Genomic DNA, 12270 nt, shown 5'->3' on the forward strand with positions numbered 1-12270 from the left:
GCTGACCTACATTACAGACTCCAGAGTCCAGCACCCCAACTAAACTGGGAGCTCAAGGACCAGGACACCAGCCTCAAGTCGGTCAGACCTAGAGACACGGAACAAGAAAACCAGGAACTGTCTTTGTCAAACACATGGTGAAGGCTGGAGCGCAGAGCTGGGGTAGAGACCCAGCACAGGGAGGGGCAGGTTCCTCTGTATGTAACTTCGGTTGACTTTCATGACAAGAAGTGCTGATGTAAAGCAGTCGGTTACCACCTTATAAACATCTCAGAGTCTTCTGAGTTCTACTTTCTTTCCCCACTAGTGACAGAGTTGGGCAGTGTCCCCTTGTAGAAATATACAGACCCTGCCAATAAGCACTGGCTTTGACACTGGTGTCTGCTCTTGTGTGCCTGCTGGGTGAGTAGCTATCAAAACTGTTGATGAACTATGCTACAATAAAAACAAAATTTGACAAAAGAATAGAGAGAAAATAATATCAACCTAGAACTGTCAAAATGAGCACAAGAACTAGGGTGTAGCTCAGAATCTTGTCTGGAATGCATAGGGTAACCCCCAAAACTGCTTTAAAAACAAAATGAATCCAAACCACCACCGTGCCCTCTAAAGCCCAAGAGCAGCCATCCAAATAACAGGAGCTGAGGGCTTAGAGCAGGGCAGCCAGCTCACTCCCACTTCAGCTTCCTGGTTGAATGAACTGCATCAGCTTCTGTTGTGTAAGGCCTCCAGAGCTCTGGAGTCCTAAGAGACGGTGGGGGACGAGGCAGTCCACCTAGTGGTTGAGAGCGCATGCTCTCGCAGAGGACCAGGGTTCAGCTTCGAGCACCTACACGATGGCTCCAGCTCCAGGAGATCCGACACCTTCTTCTGACCTCCTCAGTCACCAGACATGCATGCACATGATGCACACACATACATGCAGGCAAAGCACATAAATTTAAAAAATAAATTTTGGCCAGGCGTGGTGGTGCATGACGCCTTTAATTCCAGCACTCGGGAGGCAGAGGTAGGCGGATCTCTGTTGAGTTGGAGATTTAAAAAATTTAAAAAGATTTTGTGCTATATTTTATATTCCATGTGTTATATGATAGTTTATGTTTGCTTGAATATATGTATGTTCAGCACATGTTGGATTCACTGAGTTGCAATGACTGATGGTTGTGAACCACCATGTGGGCACTGGGTCCTCTGTAAGAGCAATAATTTTGTTGGGTTGGGGTTTTTGTTTGTTTGTTTTTTGTTTGAGACAGAGTTTTTCTGTTACACAGAACCCTGGCTGTCCTGGACTCACTTTGTAGACCAGGCTGGCCTTGAACTCACAGAGATCCTCCTGTCTCTGCCTCCCAAATGCTGAGATTAAATAAAGAAAGGTGGCTGCCACCAGGCCTGGGGCAATAAGTGGTCTTAACCTCTGAGCCAATTCTCCAGCCCCTTTTAATTGTTTTCAAAAACAGACTGTTTAGGGGAGAATCTCTGTTTGTTGTGGCTTTTTTGGTGGGGGAACGCCTGGGACTCTGTGTAATCTGGATTGACCTGGAACTCTCTATGTAGAACAGCATGCCCAACAGCAAACTTCAGGTAAGTTACAGAGTGTCAAAGCAGCACAACTGGTCCTTTCTCTCACCTCTCTCTACACACACACCTCAGTGTATGCACCACCAACACTAATGCACTCACTCAACACACACACAAAAAGAAAAAAGGGCACACTATAGACAGGACGAAAGCTAATACATGCCAGGCGGTGGTGGCCTTTAATTCCAGCACCTGGGAGGCAGAGGCAGGTGGGTCTGTCCCATTAGAGGCCAGCCTGGTCTACAGAGCGAATCTAGGACAGCCAGAGCGGTTACACAGAAACCCTGTCTCTAAAAACAAAACAAAACAAAACCCTGAGACACACTCTAGGGATTCCTTCTCAGATTTGGGAAACAAACAGGTGGGTGTGGTAGTACATATCTTTTTTTCCCAGCACCTGAGCAAAGGCAAGCAAATCTCTGTGATTTGAGACCAGCCTGGTCTACACAGTAAGACCATAGAGAACCACAGTGCCCCATGTGCTTTCCCTGTTATTTCCGATTATCTAAATCTTAGTCTATGACAAATATTCTACCTTATTTAACTTAATTCATTTAAGCTACACACAGATGGAGTAACTTAAGGCAGCGACATTACCATGCTCAGGACTACTTGGCTAAGATAGTTAAGCACAATTAAAAAAAAAGACAGTTAAGCGCAAGACTCAAAATTGAGAACTAAAGCTCTCGATCACCAAGAATGAGCCTAGTCACCAACAATATGAGGGAAGGTCTTGGTCTCTCCTCCCACCCAGTCCTTCCAGGCCTGCAACTGACACCTAAGACCCACGAGGCAGTTCTGCTCCCTGTCCTACAGCCCATCAGCACTGGACAACACAGTACCAGACGTGGGCTGCCTGCTTAGGAGGCTGCTGAGTCTCTGGAACTCCTCAGGGCACTATACCCATTCTACGAGGAGGAGGAGTCAGCTTCACTGGTCTGTATTCTAAGCAGTCGAAGGCCAGCCACAAGGATTTCTCTTCAACTACTGACATTCCATTCAATTCTTTGTTGTTGTTGTTGGTGGTGGTGGTGGTGGTTTTTCGAGACAGGGTTTCTCTGTGTGGCCTTGTCTGTCCTGGACTTGCTTTGTAGACCAGGCTGGCCTCCAACTCACAGCAATCTCCCTGCCTCTCACATGCTGGGATTAAAGTCAGGCGCTACAAGGCCCAGCTCTATTCAATTCTTAAACCCCTTAAGCCATTGGGGTTGGGGTGTCTTTCCCGGCAGTGCATGCTGCTATTGAATTGGCAAGACAACATGGACAGATAGGATTCCTGAGAGCCAGATGCTTAACATTTCATAACTCATTTATCAGAGCCCAAACTAGGTACCCCTTAAGCAGAGACTCAAAGGACAGAAAGTTACTCTGACACAGAGAAGACACGGATACATCACATGGGAGCATATGGCTCACTGGGTGGCTGCCTACCCAGCATGCTTAAGGTTCCAGGTTGGATCCCTTGGACACCAATTAAGGGGAGTTAGAGGTCAGTGATTGAGTTCAGCTATACATTACAAGACCCTGGGGTAGACCTCTGATGCTGAAGGGGGTTGGGGAAATAGGTGTGGGGGATACCAATCCAAAATTCCAGAGCCGGGGTAAAGTGATGGCTTAGCAGCTCTTCCAGGGGACCAGAGTTCAATTTCCAGAACCACATGGTGGCTCAACAACTGCCTGCAACTCTAGTTCTCAGGGAATCAGACACCCTCTTCTGGCTTGTGGGCACGACACAGATGGCACAAAGCCACACAGTTAGGGAAAATACTCAAATACGTAAAATAGGTATATCTTTAAGAAAGAAAAAATCCAGAGTGCCACAAAAGAGGGCTCAGCAGATAAAAGGGCATGCTGCTCAAGCCTAACTCAGAAACCTTGGTGAAAGGAGTGAAACAACTTCCACAAGCTATTCTCTGACCCCTATACACAAACTGCAATGAAAAACATGAGCCTACCCAGGCGTGGTGGGGGATCACTGTGAGTTCGTGACCAGCCTGGTCTACAAAGAGTCCATGACAGCTAAGGCTACACAGAGAAACCCTGTCTCAAAAAAAAAAAAACCAACCAAAGGAAAACATGCATGTGCACGCGCACACACACCTGAACAGATATCTCAACAGTTAAGAAAAGACTATCTCAAAAACAACAACAAAGGCCAGGCGTGGTGGCGCGCGCCTTTAATCCCAGCACTTGGAAGGCAGAGGCAGGCGGATCCCTGTGAGTTCGAGGCCAGCCTGGTCTACAAAGTGAGTCCAGGACAGCCAAGGCTACACAGAGAAACCCTGTCTTGAAAAGAAAAGACTATCTGTGTGCTCTTCCAGAGGGTCCAGGTTCAATTCCCAGCACCCACATGGCAGTTGACAACTGTCTCTAACTCCAGTCCTAGGGGAGCCAATACCTTCTTTTGCCCTACTTGAGCACCACGCATGAACATAGTACATACACATAAATGTAGGTGAAACATCCATACACATAAAACAAAGTTTAAAATTTTTAAGCCCAGTGAGAAGCTGGACAGTGGTAGTGCACACCACAGGCAGAGGGAGGCGGAGGGGTCTCTGAGCTCAAGGACAGCCAAGGCCTGGCCTACAGAGTAAGTTCTAGGACAGCCAAGGCCTGGTCTACAGCATGAGTTCCAGGACAGCCAACATCTACACAGTGAAAAACCCTGTCCAAATAAATAAATAGGTCAAATAACCCAAGGGAGGGAGCATATAGTTTAGTGGTAGAATACTTCTCTACCATGAGCCCTGGGTATTCAGACACACACACACACACACACACACACACACACACACAAACACCAGTGCCACTAAGGATAGCTGAATTAGTCTCAATTTACTGGAATACATACCCTTATGATAAAAAATGCAAATGTGGTAAGATAGGAAGGGTAACACTCTTGCTAAGCATACATGTTTAATCCCCAGTACCACCAGCAGCAAGAAAAGCAAAACTAGGGCAGTACCTGAGGAGATGGCCAAGTGAGCTTGGCCAACTCCCAACACTTGTTCTCTAATTTATACACGTGTGCAACAATAAGTCAAACACATCACACATCACACACGAAAAACAAACTTTCCTTAGTTTAAAAAATCAAAGCATCCATTCTCAGAATGGATTCAAGCCATTTACAATGGCTTATCAAGCCAGTACTTGGGAGGCAGAGGCAGGCGGATCCCCATGAGTTCGAGGCCAGCCTGGTCTACAGAGTGAGTCCAGGACAGCCAAGGCTACACAGAGAAACCCTGTCTCAAAACCAAAAGATAAAAAAATACAATGGCTTATCATATATAACATCATATAGAAAACTTCCCTCACTCCTCATCTCCTTTCAATTTTTTTCTTTTTGATTTGTTGTTGTTGTTTGTTTCAGACAGGATTTCTCTGTTTAGCCTTGGTTGTCCTAGCAACTAGGTAGACCAGGCTGGCCTCAATTTCAGAGATCTGCCTGCCTCTGCTGGAATTAAAGGCATGCACCACCACCACCACTGCCCAGCCTCCTTGTGTTTTAAACTAGTCTTACACACACTATGTTGCCCAAATTAGCCTGGAACTCCCAGCTCCCAGTGATCTTCCTGACCCAAGCTCCTTAGTAGCTAGTACTACATAAACATACCATCACACCTAGCTCTCCCCACCTCTTACCAGACCATACCATTGCTCTATAGTTAATTACCAGATTGGAAAAATATAAGCATGCATCCAAGAGCAAAATAGTTTCCTGCTTAATACAATAAATTCCAAGGAGTAAACTTATTAAATAACTCCCGCTGCCTGGCAAATGTTGATAAACCAATGTGGAGTTTAGAGTACTACTTCAAAATCACTCAAAAGATGTTACAAAGCAGCTGGGCATGGTGGCGCTGGGCTGTAATCCCAGCACTCTCGGAGGCAGAGGCAGGCAGATCTCTGTAAATTCAAACCTAGCTTGTTCTACAAAGCAAGTCTAGGACAGTCAAGGCTACAGAGAGACTCTGTCTCAAAATACCAAAAAAAGAAGGAGGAGGAGGAGGAAAGGAGGAGGAGAAGAAAGAAAGAAAGAAAGAAAGAAAGAAAGAAAGAAAGAAAGAAAGAAAGATGCTACAAATCTCAGTTCCTTGGCTCTAGGCTGGGCTTGGTGGCACACACCTTTAATCCCAGCACTCGGGAGGCAGAGGCAGGTGGATCGCTGTGAGTTCAAGGCCAGCCTGGTCTACAAAGGGAGTCTGGGAACATAGCCAAGGCTACACAAAGAGACCCTGTCTTGGGGGGCAGGGAGCTCTTCCAGGAGGCCAGGCGTGGTGGCGCACGCCTTTAATCCCAGCACTCTGGAGGCAGGGGCAGGCTGATCCCTGTGAGTTCGAGGCCAGCCTGGTCTACAAAGGGAGTCTGGGAACATAGCCAAGGCTACACAAAGAGACCCTGTCTTGGGGGGCGGGGAGCTCTTCCAGGAGGCCAGGCGTGGTGGCGCACGCCTTTAATCCCAGCACTCTGGAGGCAGGGGCAGGCTGATCCCTGTGAGTTTGAGGCCCAGAACAGCCAGGGATATACACAGAGAAACCCTGTCTCAAAAACAAAACAAAACAAAAAACCACTAGCTGGGCAGTGGCTCACATCTTTAATCCCCGCACTCAGGAGGCAGAGGCATGAGGATCTTTGTTGAGTTCAAGGCCAGCCTGGTATACATAGCAAGTCCAGGACAACCAAGGCTACACAAAGAAACCCTGCCTTGAAAAACCAAAAACCTGCCGGGTGTGGTGGCGCTCACCTTTAATCCTAGCACTTGGGAGGCAGAGGCAGGTGGATTGCTATGAATTGAAGGCTAGACTGGTCTACAAAGTGAGTCCAGGACAGCCAAGGCTACACAGAGAAACCCTGTCTCGAAAAAAACAAGAAACAAAAAACAAAAACAAAGAAAAATCAGGTTCAATTCCTAGCACCCACACAACAGTTCACAATTAATATAACTCCAGTTCCAGGAAATCCAATATCCTCTTCTTTTTCTCTCTTTCCTTTTTGTTTTATTTTTTGAGACATAGTCTATCTCTAGTCCTGGATGAACTGGAACTTGCTATGTAGACCAGGTTAGACTTGAACAACATATATCTTCCTGCCTCTGCTTACAAAGTGCTGGAACCAAGGGTAAGTGCCATCATACCCAGGCTTAACACCCTCTTCTGATCTCTAAGGGCAGCACTCAACACAAGTGATACACAGACATACATGCATCCAAAGCACTCATACAAATAAAATAAATAAATAAATAAATATTTAAGCTTTCTCAAATTTATTTTTCCTAAAATAACTTCTCAGCCATATTATACATATATAAATATCTATATCACTGATTTTATTACTGTTGTATTATATTATCTGTTAACAGTTTAACATTATTAAGAAATATCTGAAGGTTCTTTTTTTTTTTTTTTTTTTGGTTTTTCGAGACAGGGTTTCTCTGTGTAGCCTTGGCCATCCTGGACTCACTTTGTAGACCAGGCTGGCCTCGAACTCACAGCGATCCGCCTGCCTCTGCCTCCCGAGTGCTGGGATTAAAGGCGTGCGCCACCATGCCCGGCTATCTGAAGGTTCTTAAGACTCTTAAATCCCAGCACTTGGGAGGCAGAGGCAGGCAGATCTTTGAGTTGGAGGCCAGTCTGGTCTACAGAGTGAGTCCAGGACAGCTAAAGCTACACACTGAGAAAAACCTTATCTCAAAAAAAAAAAAAAGGAAATCTCAAAAAATAAAGAAAAAGAACAAAAAATGAAAGAAAAGAAAAAAGAAATATCTAAAGGGCTAAAGAGATGGCCATAGGTTAAGAGTACTAGCTGTTCTTCCAAGGATTCAATCCCCTGGACCCACATGGTGGGTCAACAACTGTCCCAAACTCCAGTCCCATGGTTCTGGGACTTTTGGGTTCTGCTGGCACCAGGAAAGCACATGGTACACAAACACCCAGGCAGAACACTAGTAACACAGCCAGGCGCACTTGGGAGGCACAGGCAGGCAGGTCTCTGTGAGTCTGAGGACAGCTTGATCTACACAGAGTTCCAGGACAGCTAGAACTACATAGTGAAACACTGTTTCATAAAAGCCAAAATAACAACAACAACAACAACAACAACAACAACAACCTGCTTCAAGTTTCAGCTCAGGAAATTCCTTTATTTCTATATAAAGTCTTGGGACACTGTTGATCAGCAAGTAGCTTTCTTGGCTTTGCTGTCTGAGACAGGAGCTCATGGAGCCCAGCCTGGCCTCAACTCAGTATGCAGCCGTGAACGCCCGGTCTCAGTCTCCATCCCCATCCCTGCCTTTACAGTGCTAGGACTACAGGTGCTAGACTATGCCATACCTAGCGTATTTTTAAATTTAATTTTGGCTTTTCGAGACAGGGTCTCTCTGTGTAGCCATGGCTGTCCTGGACTCACTTTGTAGACCAGGCTGGCCTTGAACTCAAAGAGACCCATCCTCCTGTTTCTGCTGTGATTACAGATGTGTGCCACGGCCTCTGTCTTCCCGGCTTGTTTTTTTGTTTGTTTGGTTGGTTGGTTGGTTTTTTGTTTTGTTTTTTTTCAGACAAGGTCTTTCTGTATAGCCTTGGCTGTCCTAGACTCGCTTTGTACACTACGCTGGCCTTGAACTCACAGCGATCCGCCTGCCTCTGCCTCCCGAGTGCTGGGCTCGGCTTGTTTTTTAAATCTTGTTCTGCAACTAATTAAGTTTAAATACACACACACACACACATTCTCATTCTCATTCTCTGTCTCTCTCTCTCTGTCTCTCTGTCTCTGTCTCTGTCTCTGTCTTTCTCTGTTGAACTCAGAGATCCACCTGCCTCTACATCCAAGTCCTGGTATTAGACATGTGCCACCACACCCCTCTCCAAGTTTAAACTCTCAAAACCAATGATCAGCAACATATAAACATAATTTCCTTCCTGAGATAAAAGAATCTTTTATCTTTATATATTACACACACATATCCCTTCTATGGAATCTTGAAGAAAAGATGTAGGCAATTTAACAACAAACAGTTTTCACATTTAACACCATGGAGACTCAGTGCACCATCTCATCTCACCATGGCCTACCCTTTCTCCTGAGCTATAACTCTCCCAACGTGGGCTGGACACAGAACTCAGTGGTTAAGAGCGCTGATGACGCTTCCAGAGGGCCTGGGTTCAATTCCCAACAACTACATGGCAGCTCAGAATTCTCTGTTAACTCCAGTTCCAGGTAATCCAACACACTCATACAGACATACATGAAAAAAAAAAAAAATACCAATGCACATACAATAAAAAAACAAAACACACACCAGGTGTGGTGACACCTGCCCTTAGTCACAGCACACTCGGGAGGCAGAGGCAGGTGGATCGCTGTGAGTTTGAGGCCATCCTGATCTACAAAGCAAGTCCAGGACAGCCAAGGCTACACAGAGAGACCCTGACTCGAAAAATTTTTTAAATCTCCCAATCTCGGGATGGAGAGATGGCTTAGAGGTTAAGAGCACTGACTGCTCTTCCAGAGGTCCTGAGTTCAATTCCCAGCAACCACATGGTGGCTCACAACCATCTATGATGTGATCTTATGCCCTCTTCTGCAGGTGTACATGCAGGTAGAGCACTGTATACATAATAAATAAATCTTTTTTTAATCTCCCAATCTAAAGTCAAATTGTCTTACAAAGATTTAGGTGACAACAGACTAACTTTGAGTGTTGAAAACAAAAAAGAACTTCATAAGCTTGAATTAGTAAGTACTTAGTACTTTTTCCCCCGAGCTCTAATTTTTTAAAACAATTTTAAAACTGTGATTCCCCTCCCAGATGTCTGCCAGCCTGGGGATTCCAAACTGGGTCGATGGGGCTAGACAGGGGGTACCAGGATGACGTCAGATCAGCTGGTCCACCTGGCTCATTCCTGTAATTCTAGCAGACAGGAGGCTGAGGCAGGACAATCACTTTGAATTTGAAGTCAAGTCTGGGATACTGAGTAAGACCTTGTCTCAAAAAAAACAAAAACAAGCCAGGTGGTGGTGGCACACACCTTTAATCCTAGCATTTGGGAGGCAGAGGCAGGTGGATCCTTGTGAGTTCACGACAGCCAGGACTACACAGAGAGACTCTGTCTAGAAAAACAAACAAACAAACAAACAAACAAACAAAAAACCCTATCAAAATGTAAAGAGGGGGGCTGGAGAGATGGCTCAGAGGTTAAGGGATCTGACTGCTCCTCCAGAGCTCCTGAGTTCCATTCCCAGCAACCACATGGTGGCTCACAACTATCTGTAATGTAATCTGATGCCCTCTTCTGGCCTGCAGGTGTACCTGCAGGCAGAGCACTGTATACATGGTAATAAATAAATAAAGTTTAAAAAAAAATGTAAAGAGCTGTGTTGGAGGGGAGCACAAGCCAGTCCAAGGCGCAGGTGCTGACCCAAGAACTGCTCTGCAAAGAAGGGGAATCCCTTGGAAGAGAGCAGAACTTTCCTCAGGCTGAGCAAAGGGAGACCAGAGTGGATACCACAATGAAGCAGAGTTAAATCACACAGCAATCTGTCCTTTGTGAAGCAGTCAGAGGAAAGCCAAAGAATCTCTGCATTCTCTTTTCTCACCTACAAAATGGAAATAACAATATCTAACTCAAAGGGAAGATTACCCATGACCGTGAATACGAAGCACACAATAAAAATTGGGAAGATGGCAGCCCTTGTAATAATTAGGTGCAAGAGCCTTCAGAAATTCTGAGGTGGGAGGTGGGGCTGAAGAAACTGCTTTCTAAGAAAAGTCTTTCATTCACATCAAGTAAGAAGTTAGGACTGGGAGGGGAGATGGCTCAGCTGGTAAGCCTGCCCACCTGAGCTGGAGCCACACTGGACCCCTACGGTGAGTGGAAGGACTGACCGGACAAGTACTGTAACCTCCACATGAATGTGTGGCGCAATTTACACACAATACACACCTACACACACATATACACGGGGGGGGGGGGGGGGGGCAGAGACAGACACACACATACATGGGGGGAGAGGGAGAGAGGGGGGGAAGAGAGAGAGAGAGGAAGAGAGACACAGAGAGAGACTTGAAAAATTTTTTAAAGAAGTTAGAATTAATTGCTAAGGGCAGGACCAGAGAAGATTTAGCCAGAAAAGATTAAATACTTGCTTTAGAAAAAAGAACTCTCAAGTCCACGAAGGGCCATCAGGGAGAAGTATTGGGAAGGGTACCTAAGACAGGGTGCATGAATTCATTTCAGTAAAAGGACAGGAAACAGCATGCATTCACAAACCTTCCTAAACTGAAACCCACAAGGCTACACTGATGACAACTTTTGGGGATTTGAACACGGAAGTGATTAGCATTCCCTTCCATCTAGGTAAAAGATGGGGTGTTACTGGCAGAACAGATAGGGAGTTTAATCACAATTGTTTTGTGCCCACTTCCACTCTACTTTTAGTTAAGTGTTCTCTCTAGATTTCAGTGAACAAACGGCTTTCTTTTGTTTCCAGTGACTCCATCAACTAAAGTACAATTTGGCCCAGCTATCTGTTCTCAGGAGCCAGCTCCCCGGGTCTTTTTATATTTCCGGTCCCGCGATAGCTCCACGGCACTAACCAGGTAGCACTCAAACACAGGCGGGGGTCGTCTTTAGAGGATGTCCGAAAACCTACCAGTGAAAAACCCCCAATCAACTGAGCCTCAGCAAAAGAACCAACTAGTGAGGTGACACTCGGGATACATTCGAGATACAAAGTGCGTATAAGCAAGTTATTTTTGTAAACTTCGGCCCGTTTTGATTCGAACGACAGAAGCCAAGCCCCCCACCCCCACCTCAAAAATGTCACTTTACTACATCAGGGAAAGGCGATGAGGATGACTAAGAGGTGGCTAGGAAGGAGAACTTAGCTGCGGCGACTGAGGATGACCCCACGCCTTCCTATGGAGTTGGAACTTGGCCGCCGTGGGACTCCGCGGTCACAAGGCGACATTTTTCGAGGACCCCCACGCAATTTCAAAAGACCACCAACTAACTGACCTAACTTTGGCCGCCTGCCCTCCTCCTTCCTTTCCCGTCTCGGGCCTCGCAGCCTCCCGGAGCTGTGGGCTGGCGGGATACGGGGCTCCGAGTCCGGCGACCGCGGCCCAGGACCGGGCAGCTCCGCGGCTGGCGCGGACTCCCAGCCGGGGGCTCCGGCTTTCTTCCCCGAGGGCGCCCAGCTGGGGCCTCCGGGCCCGGCCCCACACATCAACGGCGTCCTCGACCCGGACCGCGGCCGCTGCGACGGAGGGGCCCGGCTCCGCTCCGGGAGGAGGGGGCGCGAGAACTGCCCAGGCTGGTCCGAGGGGCCGGCGGCGGCGGCGGCGGCGGCTCCCGGCGCGGCCTTGCGCTCCCGCCCAGGCTGCGGCCTAGGCGGCCCCGTTAGATCTCTCCGCACGCGACACAGAGGCACTGCGGGGCCACGCAACGAGGGACGGAGAGTGGCGACGCCCCAAGGAACCGCGGCCCCGCCGTAGGGGTCCCGGCCCGGGGACGCCGCCCCCCCGCCTGGCCAGCGCCAGAGAAAGGCTTTTACCTTCATCAGCCTCCTGCTGGCAGCCATCTTGGATCTGGTGCTGCTGCTTTCCCAAAATGCTTCGCGGTAGGCCAGGCGGCTAGAATCCCCCCTCACTTCCTGGAGCGGGGGAGGGGCGAACAGGGAAGAGCGCGG

General features: G+C 47.4%; 1 protein-coding gene across 1 annotated transcript in view; it reads right to left on the bottom strand.

Moving 5' to 3' along the window:
• The window catches only part of Ube2l3 (ubiquitin conjugating enzyme E2 L3), a 37502-nt gene extending 25232 nt beyond the window's left edge, over positions 1-12270 (bottom strand). The window contains exon 1 of the mRNA XM_051150607.1: positions 12136-12270. Coding sequence (XP_051006564.1) covers positions 12136-12162 — 27 coding nt within the window. The 5' untranslated portion in view covers positions 12163-12270. The remainder of the gene's footprint in view (positions 1-12135) is intronic.

The sequence above is a fragment of the Acomys russatus genome, chromosome 8 (genome assembly GCF_903995435.1).
Source record: "Acomys russatus chromosome 8, mAcoRus1.1, whole genome shotgun sequence".
Lineage (NCBI taxonomy): Eukaryota > Metazoa > Chordata > Mammalia > Rodentia > Muridae > Acomys > Acomys russatus.